General features: G+C 35.2%; 1 protein-coding gene across 5 annotated transcripts in view; it reads right to left on the bottom strand.

Moving 5' to 3' along the window:
- Window positions 1-27535, bottom strand: part of STRN3 (striatin 3) — a 94648-nt gene that overhangs the window by 41841 nt on the left and 25272 nt on the right. For 4 of the 5 annotated variants that reach the window (XM_046652027.1, XM_046652029.1, XM_046652028.1 and 1 more), the window contains exons 2-5: window positions 8574-8677; window positions 7812-7885; window positions 3568-3649; window positions 122-295 (exon numbers count right to left, since the gene is read on the bottom strand). In XM_046652027.1, coding sequence (XP_046507983.1) covers window positions 122-295; window positions 3568-3649; window positions 7812-7885; window positions 8574-8677 — 434 coding nt within the window. Of the gene's footprint in view, window positions 1-121; window positions 296-3567; window positions 3650-7811; window positions 7886-8573; window positions 8678-9483; window positions 9557-27535 lie in introns of all 5 variants that reach the window. The other variant, XM_046652031.1, reaches the window with a different exon arrangement.

Genomic DNA, 27535 nt, shown 5'->3' with positions numbered 1-27535 from the left:
GGGAAAAAGTCTTCAAATCTAAACTCTATCTGCTTTAAAAACTGTTAACAGTAGTAATAAAACTGAAGAAATGCATAATACTCTTATATAAACATTGTTAACCTACAAGTATAAATCATACCTTTTGATTTCTTGTCCTTTTTGCTTAGGAGATTCACCTCCATTCAGGATCTGTTCCAAATTCTTTGCTTCTACTGATCCGTTTGGTTCTGAATTGGATAGTCCAAGCAATGACCTTACCCGCTGAGACCGTACATCTAATATAGTATCTGTGTAACCTACTTCCTGAAGATATCTATAAGAGAAAATTAAAAATATTAAATCCCACATATTGCTAACATCTGCAAACTTGTTACTCAAAATCATATCAAAGGATTTTAGAAACAGCCATAATTCTATAAAATATAATCTTTCTTTGCCTAAACAACTTTCTTCTCTATAGACTAGTTCCAGTTCTAAGAGAATAAGGCCAATTACAAACCAAAATTTAATTAAGAAAGCATACACACAGTATGGCTAACACTAATTAAGGGCCAGTTATGTTGAAACATAAAAGCCCTAGAGCCTTAAAAAGCTTTTAAGAGTTGATGACATATATTATTTTAAAACAAAAACAAAAACAAGTCTGGAAAGTGGATAAAGAATGAGTAGAACTAAACACCAGAATGGTGACATGCTAAGTTTAAACCGGGTTCTTAGGGAGAGGTTGATGGACAGGTTAGTTCTCCTCCTAGGATCTAAGATCTCACGGCATTCCTACAGTCCCGTGGTCTTCAAATTTCCTGTTTATCTAAACCAGGGTACTTAATCTAGGATCCAGGAGGAGACTGGAGAAGAAGAAAGGGACTGGATTATGACATAAATAGAGATAATGGGTCATGTAAGGCTTTGAGTGACAAATTAAAGAATTTCTTCCTAATGTATTTAATAGGCTAAGGAAAGATGCAAAAATGGAGCCTATATATTGCTGGCAAACGAAGAAAAGATTTTTAGATGAAAGCTAAAGACCGGGAGACTGTTAGGACACTAACACAGCAAGAAGTAAAACTGAAGAGGTGGTAAATAAATGTGGAGAAAATAAGCAAGACATAATCTTAGTGACTTGGTGCACAAACAAACATGGCAGTAGAATGAAAGAAGATGTAAGAATTTTGGGGATTTTTCATGTTTCTAGCTTGGATGGCAGAATGGTGGTTCTATTCAATGAAACGAAGAATAAAGGTTTAGAAATTAGTTTATAGGACACCTATCAGATAATCATGTAGAGTCTAGTGAAGACAATGTTTATTCAGCACAATGCTAAGAAAGGCTCAGGAGAGAGTGGACTGGGTATATAGATTTTGGAGTCATTACTGTTTGGTGGTATTTGAGGCCATGGCTTTAAATGAAGTTATCCAGAGAAAGAGAACCTAAGTAAGAACAGAAAGGCTGGGGACACAAACACCTAAATGGCTAGAAGAACAAAAGATATTCAAAGGGAAATTTTTAAAAAGTACTTGAGAAATTAGGGGCAAAAATGATAGCACAGAGTGGTATCATGGAAGTAAGGAAAAAAAGGAGTTTCAAAAAGGAATGGATAGTTAATTTCAAATGTTTCCAAAAGACCAAATATGAAAAAAAAGGTCTGTTAAATATGTTTTTTGATAGTAGCTTCAGTGGAACATCAAAATGGAAAATAGACTCGATAGTTTGAATAAAGGAGACTATGGAGATAAACTACTCTTCGAGAAAGGTCGGAAGAGACAGAATATAAATCCAGGTAATGGGATTAGGCATTTATGAGAGAAATACCGTGCACCTGACTTCTCCATAGCTGTCGTACTAAAAAATGCAATCCTCGTTTGAGGGGAACAATTCCCACCACACTCTAACCACGTGGTCTGAACGAGCAGCCAAGATCTTACACAACCCAGGTAAAAATAACTAACTCATGGGCAGTTACTTGATCAAGTCAAGACAATTCTAATCTTCAGAAATTATTCTGACTAAAATAAGCGGTCCCCTGCCATCTGGAGAAAAGTGGTTTTCAGCAGAAAAGAATAAAATGGATACACAGAGGAGCAGAGAACGAGAGAATAAGAACATATCCTAAGTGTTTCCAGTCTCTGAGAAGTTCTCAGCGCTACTCCAGCTCTTGTCTTCCTGACACTTGGTTATTCAGTACTTCCCTCAATTCTACTAGCTACTCCAGCATTCTTCCAAACAAATCTGTTCTTACTCAAACTGGTTTGAGTTTTAGTCATTAAGAGTTCAGATGGATAAATACCTCCTTGAATGGAACATTAGAAACTGAGGTGATGAATCTGTGGTTTAAACACATTTACAGAAAAGAAAGTAAAAAGAGAGTTCTCACCTGACAGCCTTCATAATTTCAGTGAAGTAGAACCTGAGGTGTTCTAATGAGAGTAAAGGAGAATGGACTGAGTTTCGGTGGGTTTAGAATATCCACTGAGGACAATGGGAGCAGGAGGTGACCAAGGTTATGGAGAAAGGCTCTCTGCAATGTTCAGACAGAAAACCATACATACGTAATGGTATACACATGATTTTTTTTCTCTAAGAATTAATTAGAAGCAGAAGCAACAGATAATCAAGATTAAACTAGGGCTGGGATATTGCAGGTATATATGGTAAAATGACTAGTGGGAGAGGAATAAGAAGTGGGCAGCAAGAAAGCTAAGAGCATTAGCAAAAGGGTCTAAGCTGGATCTAGGGAAGTAAAAAAACAACAAAAAGCCCAACAACAACAACAAAAAACAAAATAAAACCAACCATAGGTAGAGGAGCTAAGGAGGAAAATGTAGTAGTCAAGGATCTAAAAGATCAAGGTATGGTCAGAGAGCAAATAACGTGGGAATTGAAGTGGAAGAAGTAGAATATAAGACAACTGTCAGACCATGGAATATTGCAAAGGTAGGGTAGTTCTAGGTAATAACAAGGTCAAGGGTCTGATCACACTTGACTAGCTTACTGTAGTGAAGGCATAGATGTGAGTTGAGAAGGTTGCATAATGTAAACTACCCAAAATAGTAGTACGCAAGTACCAAAAATTTTCAAAATATAAGAGAAGAACAAATAGATAAAAGCCACACAAACATTTCTAATACAGCAAAGAACTCGAACATCAAAAAGGTTCCTCAAAAAGTCAAGTAACAGTAGGATTTGGCAAGCCACTTCTGAAAGTTTCAGATAATCAGCTAAATTCCTTCTCTAAACCAGTCACACTCCCACTTAAAACCAAATATGTGAATTTTGCAGTGATGGGAATGGAGTGTCTACAAGCATGAACTCCACATTTTTTGTTCTGGTCTTCAAGTCATCCAGTCTTTAAGACATTCAACCCCACAAATAAGAAAACAACATCATCCTGAGGAATGTTCAGAGAAACATTCAGAAAAAACAAACTTTGAAAAGATCCAAGAGTCTAACAAAGCAAAAAAGAAGCAATGTGGAAACTATATATATTGTTCCATTATCATTAAATAATTTTTCATTTGCAAAGTGACTGAATACAACCACTTTCATATCTAGATCCTTCAAGAAAGCTGAAAATGAACCATTACTCACTGTCGTAAGAGCTGTCTGCCTTGCTTCCACGTTAACTGGCTATTCTGAGGTGCTGTGGGAGCCTCTGTGTCTTTGGTTTCTTCTAAAAATTAGCAACGACGACAAAAAAACAAGGTAAGTTTCATACACATTATTTCAACTCCTGAAAATATTGTTAAAGTTCTCTTAGGGAAAAATTTCCACAAAAATATGCCCTAAATATTTTATAAAGGACAGAAAAATATTAACACTTATTGAGTATTAACAGCGGGTCATTCATTTTAAATGTGTTTATCCCAATAACCGAAACACTTAGGTACTACCCTCCTTGTCTCAAAATTGGCAAAAACCTAAGTGTACATTAACTTATTACTACCAGGAATTCAATAATCAAAAGCCCAGACTTTTAAATAAAATGTTACTAAAATTAATTTTTTTAACTACCAAAATTCTGCTGAGTTGAATGCTTTTGAAATTAAAAAGCTATATTTAATATTTACATAAGCTATTCAAAACCAATACTGTTAAGAAATTAGGTCCATATAAAACTATTGAAGTTTTATACTATATTTATATTATTACTAATTTTGAGTCTGTATCAGTAGACTCTAAGTCTATATCACAAGATTTTATATAGTCAATTTCATTTTTAGAACTAAAAGTTAAACCAGAAAATAGTTTTTACTATAGGTAAAAAATCGTATTTTATTTTCAGGTAATAAAGTGGATGAATTAAAAAAGAGTTTAATAAATAGTATAATTTCAGGCCAGTTAAGCTCTCAAGTATCCCTAGCGTGAAATTTAAAACTATTTATTGACACTAATGATATCACAGAAATATCTTCCCATAAATTTAAATGGGAATTTATAAGCCATAGAAGATCAGCTCTCACAGTGAATATTGAGAACTCTTAAAATGGCTCACAGTTGTTAGACTCCTGTACTCCTCAGAGTCATGTGAACAAATATTTATTGGTAGCAATTCAAATATTCTCTGCAGGCATTACTTCTCTATCCCTAACAAGCCCATTATTAGTATCTTCTATTCTTCCCCTGAACATAGGAATTTCTACGATTTCTAGAAATAATTATTTCATTCTAATAGTTCCCCTATTTTTCTATTTATACCATTTTGTTTCTTTTTTAATCACATATAACACAAAATCATGGGGAAAAAACACATTAAAAAAAAAGAAATACAATGGCCCAAAATCCTATCACCAAGAGTGTTCATACTTGAGATTTTATCATTCCATATTTTCCACCTGAAAATATATACATAAGCTTCTCGCTCCTTAAAAAAAAAAAAGGGCCAATGTGAGTAGCGCAGTGTAAGTAGCCTCTGTCACAATGTATCTTGAACATTCTCTATGCCAACAAATATAGATTAACATCATATAAAATGATTACATAATATTCCATATAAAGTGTGTGTGTGTATATTTATATACCCATTTAATTTAATCAGTTCCCTAATGTTGAAATTAGCTTCCATTTTTCACCCTTATAAATAATGCTAAGGATACCCTTCAAGTACATCAGAAGCGTACACTCAATGAATTTTTGAAGACACCCATGTAACCAGTACCTAAATGAAGAAACAAAACACCATCAGCACCCCAAAAGCTTTCCTTGTGTCCTTTTCTAGTCACTAGATACTCCTAAGAAGAGTATCAACATTATCCTGACTGCTAAAAACTACACTAATTTTTGAATTGGATATATATAAAATCGCTCATATTAATTTTCAATTTTATGTGACCCATCCATGTTGTCAGGTTCAGTTATACAGTTTGTTCACTTTTGTTGCTAAATAGCATTCCATTATGCTAAAATACCACAAAATAGCCATTCTAATGTTGAAAGATGTTTGAGTTCCTTCTAGTTTTTTACTATTAAAAATAATGATATTATGAACATTCTTACACTAGCCTTAGGAAGAACAGAAGTATGGATTTTAAGGAGTGGATTATTGGGCCATAGGGTATGCATCCTCTGTTCCCTTTAATAATACTGACAAATAACTGTCAGAGTAGTTCTACCAATTTACAATCCCACCACCAGTAGGTCTACAAGTTCTGATTGTTCCATATCCTCATCAACATTTGACTTTTTCCCTTTGGGATTTTAGACATTCTGATATGTGTCTATTTGCACTGGCGGGTTTAAGCTGTATTTCCTCAATAACTAACAAAATTGAACATTATTTCATATGTTTACTGGCCACTGGATATCCTTTTTTATGAGGTGCCTTTTCTAGTCTTTGCCCATTTTCCCACTGTTACAGTGTTTTTCCTAAATGTAGGGAAAAAGGAGCTCTTTACATATTTGGATACAATCCCTTTTATAGGGTTAGGTCTAGGATATATATATATATTGGTATTACTGAGACAGGGTGTAAAACACATGCGTATCTCGTACTTCTTTCAAATCAACTATTTTACACATTTTCTCTTTTTTACATTTTGATTTGTTTGGGATATATAAAAGGCAAGACTGATTCATTTAATGTTTACCTCTATCTATACTCTGATGAATAATTTTATCCCATTTTGTTTGGATGGTCTGTTTTTGCCCATCCCTTTGTTTGTTTTCCACTAAACATCCTGAATAGTTTTTCTAACTCCATGAAAACAATTTACTTTGTTATTATTGTTATCTCCTATAAATAAAATACTTGGATGTTATTTTATTCCTCAATTTGAGTTTATACAGACAAAAACAGACTTGTTTTACCTTACTTCAGTTGTAGATAGGAGAGACTGATCTGCGAACAAATCTGCTAAGTTTGCTTTATACAAACTATTGCATTGAGACCAGGTAGCCAATCCCAACTCTGGCTCCAGGGACAATGTGGCTACACTAGCCTCCTTCCTCACATTTACGCAGACCAAGTTAGCGCAACAGCCCTCAAGTTCTAGAAAGTGACTGCTTATTTTCTGAATAGTCTAGCCACATGAGAAAGAAAATGAGTCAGAGAAAAGCTCTGAATCCATCGGGTTTTCTCTTATGGTGAAGCCACTGTACTCTCTCTAACTGCAATGGGACTACTGTGGGAAACATGTACAGACCTTCCACTTTTTTTATCATTTATTGTTGGTCTTCCAAGGAGAAGACCATGATATTGTTCCCTAGCATCAGAGTGAAGCTTCATAGCCACTGAAAAGCCAGATAAGGAAACCCATGCCACTTCTATCTTGGTCTCTTAATTTTATATATATAACCACAATTGGAAGGTAGAAAAAAATGGTTATGCTGCTAAAACTGGTAAGTGGAGAAGACCAAAAAATAAAACAACTGCAAGCTGTGTGTATGGACTATTTCTGCTAAGTTCTAAGTACTTAATATTAAACCAATTAACTAACTTTTTAAAATGTACTGTTAACACCTAACTAAAAAAAATACATACATAAGTTTTATTTTCCCTACTGTATATGCTCTGACTTTATTAGGTATAGAAACAACTATAGGAGGAGAAGAAAAACTGAATATCCAAATAAAGACACATTTTTTTCTTGTCTTAGTAACCAACATCCAAGAACACAGAATTCAATTAGCACATCATAATGTGTATATAAACGTGTTCTAAATATACCTGAGAAATAAGAAACTGCTAGTAATATTCTCAAATATTGTATAATATAAATCAAATGTTCCTTACTTACTAGACTTTTAGACTACTCCAAGTGTAATCACAATCCTTTCCTATAACTAGCCCTATCCTTCCTTGCATAATTATTCATCAGATACCACTTTCACACTCACTGCTTAGTAAAGAGCAAGGGCAACTGGAGAAAATTTTTTCCTTCTCTTATTCTTATTTGGCTGTCTCTATAGTTTCCAAATTCAATCAAATCTCCAATGTCTTGAGACCTAAACTAAGTTAATCACAGCTTCTCCAGACAAAAAGAACTTTTTAATAATGAAAAATTAAGCTTATATAGGATGAGACAAGGATTGCCTACAAGGCTTAACGTTCCACCTCTAATTACGACCAAAAATGGACCCACAGTTTTACAAAAGGTTTCAACACAAGGAAAATACAACAAATAACCTCAGAATTGAGATGTAGATGAAATGATTTACTTTCATTCATTTACTATTTTCCCCAAAATTCTAGAAAGTATTACACTAATCAACCACCTGACTAACCAACACTATCAAAGCGAAATGGGAGAAAAGAGAACATGTCTGTTACATAAAAATGAGCTTAAGGCAATTTTTCTTGAATTGGGGGGAAAAAAATGGTTAACAGAAGAGTTTACCTGATTCAAAGGTTGGCATTTTCAAATCACCTTGGTTCAGTTCTGTGCCATATTTTAATTTGTGATATTTTGCCCTGAAAATTTAATAAAATTGTTGAAAGAAAAAAAATTATTTTCCTTTTCTACACAGTTAAGTAACTACTAGCATATACTTCTCCAATAACCCATAAAATACAACATATGCCTGTTTCTTTAAACTTTACTTGCAAAAGAAGTTGGAGGGAAAAATGTACTACAGTAAAAGAGAAAAAAAGGTAAATTATCCAGCTAACATATAACCCAACTAACATATACACCCAAGTAAAAAACAGATAATTTTTTTCCTGAACTTTAAAAAAATTCCAGATCTAAGTTATATACTTATATATATATAGTTATATATAATAGATATTAAATAGTATCTATAATAAAAGATACTATTTCATCTTAAAGATTTTGATCTTTTTGTCTTTTCTCATATAGGAATCAAATGAAAATATCATCTTGTATTTTGGGCAAGGTTTTATCATCTTTCAAAGAGCTTTGAAACGCATTCTACAATGGCCTAAGAGAATATCTACTGTATGTAGAGACATACATAGAAGAGTATATGTATCTACTGTGTGTAGAGACATACATAGAAGAGTATATGTATCTACTGTGTGTAGAGACATACATAGAAGAGTATATGTATCTACTGTGTGTACAGACATACACAGAAGAGCATATGTATGATATAAAGGTGTATTATTTTATTCATGTATGAAAATGAGGCACACATACCTTTCTTGTTTTAATGCATACTCTAACATCTTTATTCTTCTTACTAAATCCTTCTTCAAGTTTTCTTGACCTTTTCTTTCTCCTTGCAAAAATGCTATGCGGGCCTAAAAATATAAAAGATTCATTTATTTTCATTCTTTTCTTAACTATACATAGGTAACTGAAAACAGGAAAACAATAAACACAAACTTCTGCACTTTGACTCATGACAGCAAGATTTAAAATTCAAAAAAGTAGTCAACAAACTTTCTCTGCTAGATAACAAAATCACTTTAAAAATAAAGATAACAGGGGCCGGCCCAGTGGCATAGTGGGTAAGTTCATGCCCTCAGCTTAGGCGACCTGAGGTTCCCAAGTTTGGATCCCAGGTGTAGACCTGCATGCTGCTCATCAAGCCATGCTGTGGCCGCGTCCCACATACAAACTAGAGGGAGATTTGGCACAGATGTTAGCTTAGAGACAATCCTCCTCACCAAAAAAAATTTTTTAAAAAAACCCTATAAATTAGCTATTTGCTTATAATTCTTAAGGTCTCTAATATTAATTCATTTTACATAATCTTGAAAGGATATTTTGTATGTAAAAATTGCACCTAATTCCTAACATATGAGTCACAAAGAACTAAAAAGTAATATTATATTGACAAGTAGATAAATATTTTTCCCAAAACGAGATACAGGTTGTTTAAAAAAAACAGTAATATTACCTCAAAAGCATTCTTTTCATGAAATACTTAAAAATTTATAATCTTTTCCAACCTACCCACCCCAATCCAAATTGTTTCAATTCTTGAAACAGTAATACCAGAGTAATGCAAATTGTTTAAGTTAAGCCACCATATGTTCAATGACCTCATTACTTTCTGCTGTCATTTTTCTACTGTGGGAGCAATTTTTTAATTTTTAATTGCCTTATTTCCTGAGAGAGGCGATTCTCCATCTTTTTCTTTTTCTGGCTCTTTCCAGCATGTCAGCCTTCTTTATCTACACCACATTAAAGAATAATGTTTAAAGAGATTGGACTCCGTATGAGGACATTTGCCATTAAGCACACATTTACAATAAAATAACTTTCACATGGGGGAGAACACTCTTGCTAGATGACTCAGTTGTATTTGTTCATTAAGAGAAAGTAACCTACTTGGTAGACTACATAATGATTAAAAATTTTTTTATTTTTAAAAATTTCAGTGAACATGGAATTATAACAAATGAACTCAGCTAGAACATTTAACCCATTAAGTTAGGATGTGTTCATTTCTATAATAGAAATACACTAGCCAACAGACCAGCTAAATCAAATTAATTAATAAGAGCACATAAGTAATAAATGCCCACTGTCATTAAAACAAGTTCTTCTCTATTGTCCTTAGAAAAAAGAATCATAACACCTGAGAAATTATCAACAACTAGTTACACAACACTTCTAAATACAAGTTTCAAAACAGAAGTAAAGGTCTAGGAGGAATGGTAAAGATTCAGAACCTAATAGTTTAAGATCTTAAAGAGAAAAGTAGCACTTAGGAGTCTCAAACTATAGAACAAAGGTAAAATACGTCAATTTTATTATACAGCTTCAAGAATTCTGATTGAGTTTTCTCCTATATTGACTGTTTTTTTTTTTTAAAGAACCATGAATCAAATACTAGTGAACCAGTATGTGACTCCAATTTCCAGATCTCATAAACATTCTACAATGAGCAGTGGAAAAAGATGATAGAAAATCACTTTATTCCGCTTAAGAAGCAGTAACTGGTGATTTTCTGATTGACAGAGGCATTGCAAACTAAGCAAAAGTCATAACGTCCTCTACAGGATTTTTTAAAAAGGACTACAAATTGGAAATGCTTCCAATTAGAATCTTAGAATGTTGTGAGAATTCGTTTTCACTTCTTTCTTTGGCATTTTCGTGTTAAAAACCATCCATACTTAGAGATTCTAGTTAACTAAACAAACACAAACCACACAAAAAAACCAAGAAACCCAAAGGAGCATCTGAACGTGAGCTAAAGAGAGGTAATTCACAAAGACGCACGATAAGGAAAAGGTGAGAATTCATTAAAACCAAACGTTTAAAAGGACATGGCCTAACCAAATATTGAGAAGTGGGTAAAAAGCAGATGACAGATACCTCTTGAATACTGGAACTGACCTTATGACCTTGTATCACCAAGCAACTAGACGGATACTTTGACTGAAAAGGTAAAGGTTATGTGTGATGGTGGTAATAAAGACCAATTAAATAATAGATCTGGCATTTAGTAAAGGATCACTGACAATGGACTTTTCAGCTACTCTTATAGGTCATAATGCACCATTAATAGCACTATCTCTGTAAATAAACACTTTAAAAAGTAACCAGAAAAGGCATATTGACAATGGTATCAAAAAACAAAAGTACCTAGGAATATACGAAACAAAGATGTGCAGGATCTCCGCACAGAAAATTTAAAATTTGAACTGAGACATAAAAGATAAAACTAAACGGACTAGCAGACTCACTACAGAAAAACAACAGTTTTCACAGAAACTGACCAAGACAGTTAGTGTAATTCCAATCGAATTCCCAGTCTGTGTGTCTAGAACCTGACAAGCTGGTTCTAAAATTTACAAAGAAATTCAAATTCCTAAGAACAGGCAAGACAAGCATGAAGGATGAGGTGGCAGAACCTGCTCCACCAGACATTACGAGGTATTATAAAGCTAGAGAAATTAAGACAGGGATTGGCGCTGGGATGCACAAACAGATCAAAGAAACAGAAGGCCCACAAACAAACCAGGGCACAGAAGGGTCACACAATTTATGAAAGGCAGTAGTTCAGAACACTGAGGAAAGAATGGTCACTTCAAAAATAGTGCTTAGCAAAAAGGGTAAATACATGGGGGGAAAAATGAAACAACTTCTGTCTGATACATTACATACATCAGTTCCAGGAGGATTATAAATCTAAATGTGAAAGTAGAACGATAATGCTTTTAGAATATAATAAATATCTTCATAATCTCAGAATTCTTACACAAGACAAAAGCACTAACCGTAAAGAAAAGGATGGATAAACTCAATGTTGATTAAAAAAACTTCTGTTCAAGACAAAGCAGGGATCTGCAACTTAGCCTCAGGTTTGTTTTTGGACAGCCTCAGAATGAAAAATTGTTTAAAAGAACAACAAACAAAAAAAGACTAGACAACACAGATCCAATGAGGCCTGCAAACTCTAAAAGGTTTTCCATTAAAGTTTGCAAACCTCCTATACAGTCACACCTCGTTTTATTGTGCTTCACAGATATTGCATTTTTTACAAGACCCCCCACCAGCAAAAAGATTAGAATTCACTGAAGGCTCAGGTGATGGTTAGCATTTTTAGCAATAAAATGTTCTTATTTTTTTGTTTTTTTAAGATTGGCACCTGAGCTAATATCTGTTGCCCATCTCTTTTTTTTTCCTCATCCTTCTTTTTCTCCCCAAAGCCCCCCAGCACATAGTTGTATATTCCAGCTTTGAGTGCCTCTAGTTGTGCTATGTGGGATGCCACCCCAGCATGGCCTGATGAGCAGTGCCATCTCCACGCATGGGATCCAAACCGGCAAAACCCCGGGCCACGAAAGCAGAGTGTGCAAACTTAACCACTTGGCCATGGGGCCAGCCCCAGCAATAAAGTGTCTTTCAATTAAGGTATGCACTTTTTTTTTGACATAATGCTATTACACACTCAACAGACTACCGTATAGTGTAAACATAACTTTTCTATGTACTGGAAAACCAAGAAATTCATGTAACTTGCTTTTTAGCACAATATTCGTTTTATTTTATTTTTGAGGAAGATTAGCCCTGAGCTAACTGCTGCCGCCAATCCTCCTCTTTTTGCTCAGGAAGACTGGCCCTGAGCTAACATCCGTGCCCATCTTCCTCTACTGTATATGTGGGACGCCTACACAGCATGACTTGCCAAGCAGCGCCATGTCCACACCCGGGATGTGAACTGGCAAACCCCGGGCTGCCAAAGCGGAACACACGCACTTAACAGCTGCATCACCAGGCCGGCCCCCACAATATTCATTTTATTGCAGCGGTCTGGAACCAAACCTGCAATATCTCCAAAGCAAACCTGTACTATTATCAGAGAAAATAGACTTTAAATCAAAAAAGATTACAAGAGACAAAGAAAAGCATTATATAGTAATAAAAGGTTCAATACAGCAAGAAACTACAGCAATTAGAAATATTTAAATACCTAATGAGATCATCAAAATATATGAAACAAAAATTGACAGAATTAAAGGGAAAAACCGACAGTTCCACACTCCCCCATTCTTTTTATTTTTTTTTAAAGATTTTATTTTTTTCCTTGTTCTCCCCAAAACCCCCCCATACACAGTTGTATATTCTTTGTTGTGCGTCCTTCTAGTTGTGGCATGTGGGATGCTGCCTCAGCGTGGCTTGATGAGCAGTGCCATGTCCACGCCCAGGATTCAAACCAATGAAACAGTGGGCTGCCTGCAGCAGAGCACGCAAACTTAATCACTCGGGCATGGGGCCAGCCCTACCCCATTCTTTTTTTTTTTTTTTTTTAAAGATTTTTTTTATTTTTTCCTTTTTCTCCCCAAAGCCCCCCGGTACATAGTTGTGTATTCTTCGTGGTGGGTTCTTCTAGTTGTGGCATGTGGGACGCTGCCTCAGGGTGGTCTGATGAGCAGTGCCCTGTCCGCGCCCAGGATTCGAACTGACGAAACACTGGGCCGCCTGCAGCGGAGCGCGCGAACTTAACCACTCAGCCACGGGGCCAGCCCCCCTACCCCAGTCTTAATAACGGATAAAAGAACCAGACAGAAGATAAGTAAATAGAGGACTTAAACAATGCAATAAACCAACTAGAACTAACAGACATATACAGAATACTCTATCCAACAACAGAATACACATTCTTCTCAAGTACACAGAGGATATTCTCCAGGATACACCATATGTTAGGCCACAAATTAAGTCTCAACAGATTTTAAAAGATAGATACCAGGGACCAGCCCAGTGGCAGCAGCAGTTACATTCATGTGCTCCACTTCAGCGGCATGAGGTTCGTGGGTTCAGATCCGAGGCATGGACCTGGCACCACTCATCAGGCCATGCTGTGGCAGCATCCCACATAAAATAGAGGAAGATTGGCACCAATGTTAGCTCAGTGGCAATCTTCCTCAAGCAAAAAGAAGAAGACTGGCAACAGATGTTAGCTCAGTTACAATCTTCCTCACACACACACACACATACAAAAAGACAGATAATAATAAAAAATATCTTCTATGACCACAACGAATTAAGTTAGAAATCAATAACAGAAAGAAAACTGGAAAAGTCACAAATGCGTGAAAATTAACACACTCTTAAACATCTAATGGAACAAAAAAATCACAAGGAGAATTAGAAAATACTTAGAAAGGAATGAAAACGAAAACACAACATACCAAAATTTATGAAACACAGCAAAAGCAGTGCTAAGGGGAAATTTTATAGCTATAAACGCGTACATTAAAAGACAAGAAAAATCTCAAATCAACAACCTAACTTTACACCTTAAGAAACTAGAAAAAGAACAAAGTAAACCCAAAGCTAGTGGAAGGAAAGAAATAACCAAATAAAGCAGAAATAAACAAAATAGAGAATAGAAAAACAACAGAGAAAATCAACACAACTAAAACATGTTTCTTCAAAAAGATCAACAAAATTGACAAAACTTTAGCTGGACTGACTACAGAAAAAAGGACACAAACTACTAAAATCAGAAAGGAAAGTGCGGACAACCAATTCTACAGAAATAAAAAGGATTCTAACAGAGTACTATGAACAACTGTACACCAACAAACTGGATAACCTAGAAACACAAAACCTACCAAGACTGAATAATGAAGAAATAGAACATCTGAAAAGATCTATAACTAGTAGAGAGATTGAATCAATAATCAAAAATTTCTCAACAAAAATAGATGTTGACAGCTTTACTAATGCATTCCACCAAACATTTAAAGAAGAATTAACACCAATCCTTCTAAAATATTTCCAAAAATTGAAGCGGGGACATTCCTTAACTCAATGGGGCCAGTACTGCTCCAGTAACAAAGCCAGATAAAGACACTACAAGAAAACCTCAAACCAATATCCCTTACAGCCAGTGATACAAAAATCCTCAACAAAATACCAGTAAGTCAAATTCAGCAGGATATTACAAAGATTATACATCATGACCGAGATTTATTCCTGGAATGCAAAGATGGTTCAACACAAGAAAACTGAAATTTAAGCGACCACATTAATAGAAGAAAGGGGGAAAAAACACATGACCAGGGACCAGCCTGATGGCACAGTGGCTAAGTTCACACATTCCGCTTTGGTGGCCCAGGGTTCACCAGTTAGCATGCCGGGTGGGGACATGGCACCACTTGGCACGTCATGCTGTGGTAGGTGTCCCACATATAAAGTGGAGGAAGATAGGCATGGATGTTAGCTCAGGGCCAGGCTTCCTCAGCGAAAAGAGGATTGGCAGCAGTTAGCTCAGGGCTAATCTTCCTCAAAAAATAAATAAATAAATAAAACAGCATTATGTTTAAAAGAAAGAAAGAAACAAAGAAAACTACAGAACACTGATGACTAAAATTAAAGGCTGAAATAAATGAAAATACATTCCATGTTCATGGATTAGAAGACATTATTATTAAAATATCGATACTACTTAAAGCAATCTCGAGACTCAAAGCAATCCCTATCAAACTCCCAATGATGTTCTTGCAGAAATAGAAAACTCCAAGCTAAAATTTACATGGACTATCAAAGGGCCCCAAAATAACAAAAGCCACCTTGAAAAAGAAGAATAAATTTGGAGGCCTCACACTTCCTAATTTCAAAACACATGACAAATCAATAGTAATCAAAACAGTAGGATAACGGCAGAGAGAGAGTTATACGTTACAGTTATATGTTATAGACCAATGGAACATCAGAAATAAACCCTTACATACATGGTCAAACGATCTTTAACAAGGGTGCCAATTACACAATGGAGATAGGACAGTCTCTTCAACAAATGGTACTGGGAAAACTGAATATCCACATACAAAAGAATGAAGTTGGACCATTATCTAACACCATGTACAAAAACTAACTGAAAATGGACCAAAGACCTAAAACTATAAAATAAGAGGAAAACATAGGACAAAAGCTTTACAACATTGGATTTAGCAATGATTTCTCAGATATGACACCAAAGGCATAGGTAACAAAAGAAAAACTAGACCAAGTGGACTTGACAAAAATTAAAAACTTCTGCTTATCAATGAATACTACCAAAACAGTGAAAAAGTAACCTACAGAATGGCAAAAAATATTTGCAAATCATACACCTGATAATAGATTAATATCCAGAGTGTATAGAAGATTCCTAAAAGTCAACAACCCAATTGAAAAATGGGCAAAGGATCTGAATAGATATTTCTCCAAAGAAGATATACAAATGGCCAACAAGAACATGAAAAAATGCTCAACATCACTAATCATTACGGAAATGTGAGGGGGAAAAAACCCACAATGAGATACCACCTCACTAAGATAGCTACTATTAAAAACAACAACAAGTGGTGAGGATTTGAAGAAATTGGAACCCTATGTATTGTTGGTGGGAATATAAAATGGTATAGGCGCTGTAGAAAACAGTACGGCAGTTCTTCAAAAAATTAAAAATAGAATTACCGTGATCCAGCACTTCCACTTCTGGATATCTTCCTAAAAGAACTGAAAGTATAGTCTCAAAGAGATACGTATACACCCATGTTAATAGCAGCACTATTCATAATAGCTGAAACCTAGAAGCAACCCAAGTGTCCATCAACAGAAGAATGGATTGTGCAAAAAAACAGAAAAGTTACAAACATGGTAGATATTAAGATATCCAACTATAATTACTTTAAATGTGAATTTAAAGCCAATTAAAAGAAAACACTGCCAGAGTGGATAAAAAAACAAGACTGAGGGGCTGGGCTGGTGGCACTGTGGTTAAGTTCACATGCTCCACTTGAGCGGCCCAGGGTTTTGCCAGTTCAGATGCTGGGCGCAGACACGGCATCACTCATCAGGCCGTCTGAGGTGGCGTCCCACACAGCACAACCAGAGGCACTCACAACTACAATTTACAACTATGTACTAGGGGGCTTTGGGAAGAAAAAAAAGAAGATGATTGGCAACAGTTGTTAGCTCAGGTGCCAATCTTTAAAAAAAAAAAATTCAATGAAACTCAATCTTTGAAAAGATTAATAAAATTGATTAACCTCTAGTCAAGTTAACCAGGAAAAGAGAGAAGACACAAATTAATAACAGAAATGAAAAAAGGGTCATCACTACTCATCCCATGAGTGTTGAATGGATAATAAAGGAATATTATGAACTCTACGCCCACAAACTTGATAACTCAGATAGAATGAACCAATTTGTTGAAAGACACAATTTACCAAAATTCACACAGGAGAAATAGGTCATCTGAATAGTCCTGTACTTATTAAAGAAATCGAACCAATAATTACAACCTTCCAAATCAGAAGGTACCAGGCCAAGATGTGCTCACTGGTGAATTCTACCAGAATTAAGAAATGATACCAATTCTCTACAATCTATTACAGGAAATAGAAGCAGAGGGTACACTGCTAACTCATTTGACAAAGTCAGCTTTACCCTAATACCAAAACCACACAGACATCACAAGAAAGGAAAACTACTGACCAGTACCTCCTGTGAACATAGACGCAAAAATCCTTAACAAAATATTAGCAAATTGAATTCAACAATAGCCATATATAAGGAATTATATAACAAGTAGAATTTATTTCAGGAATGCAAGGCTGGTTCAACATTCGAAAATCTACTAATGTAATCTTATCATTAATTGACTAAACAGGCTAAAGAAGAAGAAAAGTCATACAACCATATTAACAGATGTAGAAAGCATCTGAGAAAATCAAACATCATTTATGACAAAGACTCTCAGCAATCTAGGAATAGCAGTGAACTTCCACAAACTGATAAAGATCATCTACCAAAAACCTACAGCTAAATATCCTATTTAATGGTGAGAAACTAGATGCTTTCCCTCCTAAGATCAGAAACAAGGAAATGATATTCCCTTTCACGACTCCTATTCAACATCGTACTCCAAGTCCTGGCTAATGCAATACACAAGAAAAAAAACATTTTAAGTGGAATGATACAGAGAACATTAGCCTGGCCCCTCTGTAAGCATGACACACAAATTTGAAGCATTCCATTTAAAAAAAAGAACAGAAAATTTTAAAGTATACAAATTGAGAAGGAAGAAATAAGACTCTTTGCAGATGACATTACTCATTACGTAGAAAATTCTACAGAATTAACCCAAAAAACCCCTGGATCTAATAAATGATTATAGCAAGACTGCAGGATACAAAGTTAATATACAAGAGTTAACTGCCTTCCTATATACCAGGAATGAACAATTACAATTCAAAATTTGAAACGGAAACATACCACCATTTATATTAGCACTAAAAAAAGGAAAAAGAAATGTAGGTATAAATCTAACAAAAGATGCACAAGGATCTATGTAAGGAAAACTACCAAAAAAAAAAGTGATGAAAGAAATCAAAGAAGGTCTACATAAATGAAGAGATATTCCATGTACATGGACAGAAAAACTCAGTATTTTTCAGCTGTCAAATATTACCAACTTGATCTGGAGATTCAATGCAATCCCAATAAAAAATCTCAGCAAGTTACTTTCTGGATATTAACAAAATGATTCTAAACTTTACATAGAAAGGTAAAAGACCCAGAATAACCAACACAATACAGAAGAACAACAAAGTCAGAGGACTGACACTACCAGACTTCAAGACTTTCTCTGCCCCTCTCTCTCTGTATATACACACACCCATTTATATATACACTATATAATACACAAAAATACATAAAATATAATAAACATATAATACAAAACTATTAAAACTTCCAAAAGATACATGGGAGAAAACCTAGGTTTAAATACAAAAACCAAAAGCATGATTCATTGTTAACAATTGGCAAGCTGGACTTTATTAAAATTGAAAACACTTCAGCTCTGCAAAAGACATTAAGAGAATGAAAGATATGCCACAGACTTGGAGGAAATATTTGCAAAACACACTTCTGATAAAGGACTGGTATCCAAAATATACAAAAAATCCTAAAAACAAATACTATTAACAACCAACTCTTACTGACAACCCAATTTTAAAAAGCACAAAAGGAGTCACCCCATGGCCAAGTGGTTAAGTTTGCACACTCTGCTTTGGCAGCCCGAGTTTTGCTGATTCGGATCCTGGGCGTGAACACAGCACCATTCGTGAGGGCACGCTGAGGTGGCATCCCACAAAGCACAACCAGAAGCACTTATAACTGGAATATACAACTATGTACCAGGGGGGCTTTGGGGAGAAGAAAGGGGAAAAACAGAAAGGATTGATGACAGATGTTAGCTCAGGTGCCAATCTTTAAAAAAACAAAGGGTGGGGGGCAAAAGACCTGAACAAAAACCTTACCCAATATGATATACAGGTGGCAAATGACCATATGAAAATATGCTCCACATCACTGTCATCAGCAAAATGCAAACTATAGCAACGAGATACCACTATACATCCATTAAAATGGCTGAAATCAAAATGCTGGCCAGCATGTGAAGCAACACAAACTCTCATTCTCTGCTGGTGGGAATGCAAAATGGTATAGCCAGAAGACTGGCAGATTATTACAAACTAAACATACTTTTACCTTAAGATCCAGCAATCATGCTCCTTGATTTAGATAGCTCCTTCAGCTATCTAAATTAGCTGAAAACCTGTGCCCACTCAAAATCTGCAGGTGAATGTTTAACACTGCTTTATTCATAACTGCCAAAACTTGGAGTCAACTAAGATATCCTTCAATAGGTGAATGGATATACAAACTGTGCTACATTGAAACACCAGAATATTATTTGGCAATAAAAAGAAATCAGCTACCAAGTCATGAAAAGACATGAAGGAATCTTAAATGTATACTGCTAAGTGAAAAAAGCCAGCCCGAAGAGGCTACATACTGCATGATTCCAACTATATGACATCCTAGAAAGGCAAAACCACAGAGACAGCAAAAAGATGAGTGACTGCCAAGCATTTGGGGGTAAGGAGGAAGATGAACAGTGAAGCACAGGGAATTTTTAGGTGCGGCAAAATTATTCTGCATGAGACTGTAATTATAGTTCCACGATATTATGCATTTGTCAAAACCCATAAACCGGTACAATACAGAATAAACCTTAAACTAAACTAAGAACATTAGTTAATAATAATAATTTATCAAAACTGGTTAATTGTAGCAAATGTGCCACACTAATGCAAGATATTAATAACAGAAGAAAACGGGGGTGGGGGGACATGTGGGGACTCTGTCAAAAGACAACATTCTATGTGATTCCATTTATGTAAAGTTCACTACCAGGCAAAACTAAACTAATACTAATTCGAGCAATGCACACTTAGATAGTAAGATATAAAGAAAAGCAAGGAAACAATCACACAAAAAGTCCAGGTGGTCACCCTATGAGGGAAGGAAGGAGGCAGTGGTGATTTGGAAGAGGCAGGTTGTAAAGGCTTCTGGGGTGCTGGCAGTGCTGTTTCTTGCTCTCTCTAAGAGTAATATCATTCTCTTTATAATAACTGTTTAAACTGTGCAATTATGTTTTATACACTTTTCTGGATACAAATTATATTTCACTATTTTTAAAAGTTTAAAAATTAATCTCTCTTTTAAGGGTTATATATAAGAAGTACATTTTTATTGTGACAATAAGGTCAAAGACCTAGGTCCTTTAGTTAGGAGGGGAAAAAGGTTCTACAAAGCGCTGTGTAGTAACTTCAATAAAAGGAGGAATAAGAACCATAAATTTTCATTTTCTTATTTATCCAAACCAAATAATTTTAGTAAGTTTTTAATTATTTGACTTCAAGAGTATAAAAGTGAGATGATTATTGAAATTCATCACTACAAACATAGTGTACAGGCAAAATGAACTTTTATAAATTTGTTTCCATATCCAATCTCAGTTAATTCAGAGTAACAAATCTTGTTACTGATTTTTAAGATAACTTTTCTTTCTCTGAATATAGGTAAAGGCACACACTGGGACCATATTTTATTTATCACTTGACTTTATTCAACAATCAGCATGTGATTATCGCATGAGAATCTAAAAAAATCAGTTCATAGTAACAACAGGTCATTTTTTAACTGCAAGACCACTAGAGGTCACCAACGCAAAACATTCAACACTGACTCAGCTAATATCAGCCTTAAGTTATTTCACAATTACTGTAGTTCCAATGTTTCCAAAATAAGAGTATCTTGCTTAAAACAAAGAAATAAATTACTTAAGAAAACTTGTTTTATTCTAAGAGTTTTCTTACTTTAAACTAAATGCAAACACTAGAAATAGGTGTTTTGTTTTACTTAATGATTTTACAACATTCTTTAGCACTATTGAAAACCTGAGAAATATTTAGAAACTGCAACACCACTAAGGAACAAACTTTAACATCCAAGGAATTAACAAAGAAAGGGGTGGAAGCAAGTTAAAGACAAAATCAGGTTACAGTAACTAATAATAAATTCATTAACACAACTAAAAGAGTAGGCTCTGAACAAATGTTAGCACCCTTTCCTCTTAATGGTCAACTAAAATTATACATGTGATTCTATTCTAAGCACTTAGGAAATATCTGGGGTTAAGCAAGTTTCAGCTACAATAATTTAAGACATAAGTATAAAGAGTCAGCTGACCCACTGACATTTTATATAAAACATAAAATACAAAATAAATTCATACCATGCAGAGGTTTCAACACTTTGCTAGTTATCAGAATCATTAAGGAGCTTAGATGTTAAAAACACAGCCTCATAATTGGGTTGAGATACTGCACAGAAATCTCTGTTATAATACAAGCAGTCACTTCCCCACTTAACAAGATGTACTCAAAAGGCATAGTCTGTCTTTTCAAGAATAACCAAAAGCTTGCTTGCAATAGCTTATTTTTTCATAAAAATAACATTTAATTCCAAGAAAAAGAGAAACACTAACAAAATACTAAGATTTCCAGAGGCAAATAAAACCTACATTTTATTTTTCTCTCTTCTATTTATAACAGAGCTTAACACAAAATTTAATGAGAATACCACAACCATCCTCTAAAGTCCCAATGTCATTTTGCACAGCAACAGTTGGTTTAAAGCATAAGAGATTTCTAATTTTTAACTATTAAATTCTGTGTTCCAAAACTTCTCATCTGGCATTTGAAAGCATTAAGCTCTAGGTAAGTCCACTTCCCATAAATAGAGGAAGTTTACCCCTTTGAGGCATAAAACTTTTAAGCTATTTTAATGGACTCTCTAAAAATAAGTGTTACTGATATCTTGCCATTTTTTAAATATGTTTTAAATAACATGATATACAAGTTCATAAAAACTCTCAAATATTGCAAAAGCCAGTAATATGGTATTATAGCACTCATTCAGAATCTGGAGAACAATAACAGAGGCATTCTCTTATTATTATTACAGAGCTGTGCAGAGCCACTTCTCCTATCAGAATACTAAAAACATTCTACCAACTTCTTAAAGAGTCTTCCGACTTGGTACCGGCAACAAGCTTCCCTTGTCCCTCAAGTATTCTGTTTTGTACCAAGCTGGGAATCCAAACTATGTCTAAGCTAAGAATAAATGGACTCTGCCACTTCTAACTTATTTTATTATTTACGTATCTTTGAAAAGAGAATGGAATTCTTTTTGGAATATGGCTGGGTATAAATTTTTTCAAAACTAAGTGGAAAAGGCTTCTATATAAGTGACTTTCAGCTTCTATTATTTGGGGGTTTTTTTCTGTTGATAAGATTGATTCTTTGGGGAAGCCAGTAAGAAGAGAATGTTGACTAAACAAAAGATTACTGTGCTATCATAAAATAACAAAATGAGGGGCTGGTCCAGTGGCAGAGTGGTTGAGTTCGCATACTCTGCTTCAGCAGCTGGGGTTTCGCAGGTTTGGATCCTGCGCGTGGACCTAGCACTGCTCATCAGGCCATGCTGAGGCGGCGTCCCACACAGCAGAGCCGGCAGGACCTACAACTACAATCCACAACTATATACTGGGGGGAGAAGAAGGAAAAAAAAAAAAAGGTTTTCACAGCACTTGACAATTAGAAGAAAAAAACCCATCTTTCTTCTTGTTACCGGAGGGCAAATTTACGTTCTCAAGACTGGAATGTTTCTTGAAACCATTAACTCTCAAGAGATATTTCAAATTTTGTAATGAAATAAGTAATTACAAACAATAAAAAAATAATTTTACAAGCAAGTTTTCAAGAAGAGCTTAGATTAATTTATTACTCTGTCTCTTAAAACCCAAAGCACTTTCAGAAATCAATTAAGGCAATTACTAATCAGGTAAGTTATTTAAAACTGTCAGAAATCTTCAGATTACTAATGGGAGGAAAACACAGACTTAGCTATGTAGTACAATTTTCACTAGTAGAGGTCCATATTCCTTTACCAAAACCCTTTAGGCCAAATGTGTTCTGGAAATTATTACTAAAGTGTATATACCACATATTACATAACATGTCACCCAATACAAACTGTGGCAGTAACAAAATCAAACAAATATAACAAAGTATATGAATTTTCAGTAAGTGGGATAAATAAAGACGATAAACAAGGTTAGTATCACTTCAGGTAAGGTTTCTGTCACCAAATAGTTAACAAAAATCTTTTGACTTTCAGAACTTTTGGACCTTAGAATTATAAATGAAAAGGGGGAAGAATAACCATCACAAATATTTGTCAAGTATTCTGTGTGTTTGGCTTCTAAGCGTATGAACACATTTACTCCTCCCAATGATCCTATGAGTTGGTGTTACTTCCCTCACTTTACAGAAGGGACAAATGGGGTACAAAGAAGTTAAGTAACTTGGTCAGCATCACCAGAACAGCAGTGGAGGTGCTAAGATTTGAATCCAGGCAGTCTCACTCCAGAGTACCTTCTGGCTCACCAAACTATAGAGCCACTCAGCAGAATGGGGAGCAAAAATCAGCAAATCAGCTAGAGAGAGAAGCGCGGTGGTGATGACCTCCTGACGTTACCAGTTCCCCTCCCAAACCCAAAGCAGACATCAATAATTTTGCCTCAGAGTTAGAATTTCTAATATAACTTAGGCTCCAGGCAGCCATGTACATTGTACAATGTACAATCCAACTGTGAGAACTGGAAAGCAGGATGAAAAATATTTCCCAGCCCAATTTCATCACTGCAATTCTAAACCAAATCAGCCTTTTTTTTTTGCCACTCATTAGACAAATGTCACTAGAATGTAAGCTTCATAAAAGTATGAATATTTGTCTTTTGTTCACTTATGTATTCCTATGCCTGCCACATGTAAAAACTCAATAAGTATTTCTTGCTGAATAAATCCTAATTACACAGTTTCTCAGTTTTCGCAACTGCAAAATATGGGAATGACCATATATGTACAATCTCTTGCTGAGTCTCAAACCTGGAAGTACCTAACTCATCTATGATAAACGACATTACTCTAAAAAAAATGCGGAGGTTTTTTACACGCATAAAGGAAGAATTCACTTTGGTTAAGTAAGTGTCTGCGATTCCAGAAATTTTCTTTATCTAGTCTGTTAATTCAGAACATTAATGATCAAAATTAAGAAAACACTTAAGACATTTAAGAAACTGAGCATGAATAAGCTGAAAGAATCCTAAATTTAGGAGCCTTAGGTATTTATATCCACATTTACTGCTATAGTACTAAATCCAACCAATGTAGTTATTTAACCTAAATTTTTAAATTTCCAAGGAAAAGAAAACCTGAACACAATCCCTGAGATATATTTAATTAACCTTAAGAAAGCTAATAGAAGAAAACAATAACGGTTTTTGGAAATTCCCTTTAACTGCTCATGTAGACACTATTAACTTAATAAAAGTATTGCAAAAAAAAAGTATATGCAAAATAGGATGATCTATGATTTGGCCCACAGCTACCACAGCAATTGATATGACAAGATACACTGGACTTCAGTTCTCTGGAATTCAATGACATCTTCTCACAAGAACGGCCTATAAAAGGTTTAAATTTACTGCTCTTCATGAAAAATCCTTGGTAAGAATTAACTTAGTTGTTAATAAGTCACTTAATTATCTTTTCAAGAAAGATGGCTCTTAAATATCTAGGGGAGAGAATTATTCACATAACTTCTTACTAGCTCCTTAAAACCACTCATAAATAGAATAAAATGGAGTACACTGCACACGTAATTTTGACACTAGGAATTCTAATAGTTTAATTTGCTGCACTTGTCAAAACTGACTACAGTAGAGCCCTTTTAAAATGGAGTAGGAGCTGCCTTTACAGAAACTGCCTTGCTGTCTTCAACCTTAGACTGGGCCAAACCTTTGGACTTGGCAAAAACAGCAAAAAAAATTGTTTGAGAAGTCAGCAGAAGAACAAAGATCCTGACTGCACAAAGATTGATGATTGTGGATTTCCTGAAGGTACAATCAAGAGTCAATGTTCAGCTAAAACTAGATCTCTGCCTCCAACTCCAATTAAAATTCTTTGTAATGAAACCTCACTTCATTGCCTCTAAAAGGTCCTTTTACTCCCTAGAGGAACACTATTTGGATTTCTACCTGAATTTGTGCTCCCCAAAATGCAATTCTTTGATCCCAAATAAAAGCTTTGCCTCTCAAATTGGTTTCTGTTTTTTGCAGGTTGACACATCCCTTTAAAAGTAATAGATACTTAATGATATGAATAGATGAGAGCTAGGCATTTAGAAATTTCTGGAAGTTGCTTCTTTTTTATTGAACTGTCCTAAACTCTTTAAAAGCAGGATGAAATTCAGGAAAACTATTGTTTTTATTTATAAAACATAACCAAGATATTTGATCTTTAGTCCTGGCTGTTAAGAGTTTCATAAACACTTCTTATATGGGAAAATATACCATTAAGGAGAATCTTTCTTTCAGATCGTTACACAAACAAACGTAATAATGATTCAAGTTCTGACTTATGTTTATCTATAGTTTCACCCTTAGACGTACAACACAATATGAAACTTAATCATTTCCAAAATTGTCAGGTCAAAGGTTCCCAAGAGAGGAACTAAGTTTTCCTTTCCCATCACTAATATCTTGTGCTCACATTAACAGCTTTCTCCATTTTTTCCTGTCCAAATCCTACCTCTTCTTTAAGATCTAGCTTAAAAATTATCTCTTCCATTAATTCCCAGATACTCCCTCTCCAGGCTCTCTTCCGGTTCACAATCCTAAGCATTCTCTCTTAGGAATTCTCAGTCCTAACCACCACCATAGGATAACCTAGGGGAAGAGATACAGATCTTTCTATGGCAGGAGTGAAGGTATAAAAGTTCCCTCTTCTTTATCAAAAAACACGCATAAGGCTTCACTGGATAAATGTGTCTGAGGGACAAGTGTGCTTGTAAAATGTTAAGAGTAACACTGGCCACCTGTGGATTGCTCTAGGCTCAAAAGAATGTTGAGAAGCATTTATTTTTATTCACATTACCAAGCCCAACACACCAGGTTATTAGGAAAAATAGAAAGGGACTATGATATTGTGATTTATAATAAATATATATTTGGTATTTATCCCTAAGTTCCAGGCACAAAGCTCCTAAAACCCTTGGGATTTCCTAAGTGATAAGAGCAACAAAGGTGTCTTTTGTTATTCATAACACTCCTTTCAGCCTTACCTTAAAAAGGGGACTTTTGGAAAGCCTCTAGGAATGGGGGCCGGTTGCCAGGGGAACCAACCAAGATTAGAGGGATGGAACTTTAAGTCCCAAGCCCCAAGCTCAGGGGAGGGGAGAAGGGATAGACTGAATTGGCTTAAATGACTTAGTAGCCTATGTAAGCAAACCAAAACGTAAGCCTGTAATGCCTCAAGGTTAAGAAATCAAAACCTAAGGACAATCAATCGCAAACAGCCAGCTAGGCTTTCCCAAATAATGCAACCACTTAAGCTATAGCCAATTAAATCATTTCCTTGCTTTCCTTCCCCCTCTTCTATATAAGTCTTTCCCCTGGTGCCTGTCCATGGAGTGCTCCTAATGACTTCTGGTTTGTTCTGCTGCTCAATTCAAATCAATTTTTGCTCAAATAAACTCTTAAAATTTTTAATATGCCTTAGTTTATCTTTTAACAACCTGTAGTTTTCACTATTAAAAGGCGATGTGGAGTAGGACAAAGTAAGAGGAAACCTCTCTCTCTTCCAATAGATTTTAAGCTGCCTGAATATAAGAACTTGTGTTCAACTTTGTATCACCCAGAGTGCCCTTCACATAAGAAATTTGTTGAAATAATACTGGTACTGGTATTCATTCTTGCAACAATTATTTACTGAGTGCCTCCTAGGTGCTGGGGATACAATGATGCACAAGGGCAATACAATCACTACTTTCACAGAACTTACAGCCTGCTGTAGGAGAGAAAGTAAACAGACCAGGCATGTGCAATGCAGCTTAATAAATATTATGATAAAGGAAATTCACCACATAAGAGTAGTACCTAATTTATACTTGCAGGCTCAAAGATGGTTTCCCAGAGGAAATGACAGTTAAGCTTTGAACTGAAGAGGAGTAGAAGACAGTTCAAACAGGAGAGGAAATGTTCCACGTAAAGAGACCAGCATGTGCGAAGGCCTGGAGGGGAAAGAGGATACACTAACTTCACCAGAGTTTAGAGAAACAAAGCACGTTTGGAACTTTATATGTCTAGGGGGAGGAGAGGAAGGAGAAGAGATACAAGGGAGATAAAGCTGGAAGCTTAGCAGAAGCCACATTGTGAAAGAGACTATTAG

The sequence above is a fragment of the Equus quagga genome, chromosome 2 (genome assembly GCF_021613505.1).
Source record: "Equus quagga isolate Etosha38 chromosome 2, UCLA_HA_Equagga_1.0, whole genome shotgun sequence".
In the NCBI taxonomy this organism is placed as follows: Eukaryota; Metazoa; Chordata; class Mammalia; order Perissodactyla; family Equidae; genus Equus; species Equus quagga.
Note: the sequence above shows the minus strand (reverse complement) of the source record. Positions and strands in the feature narration are given on the sequence as shown.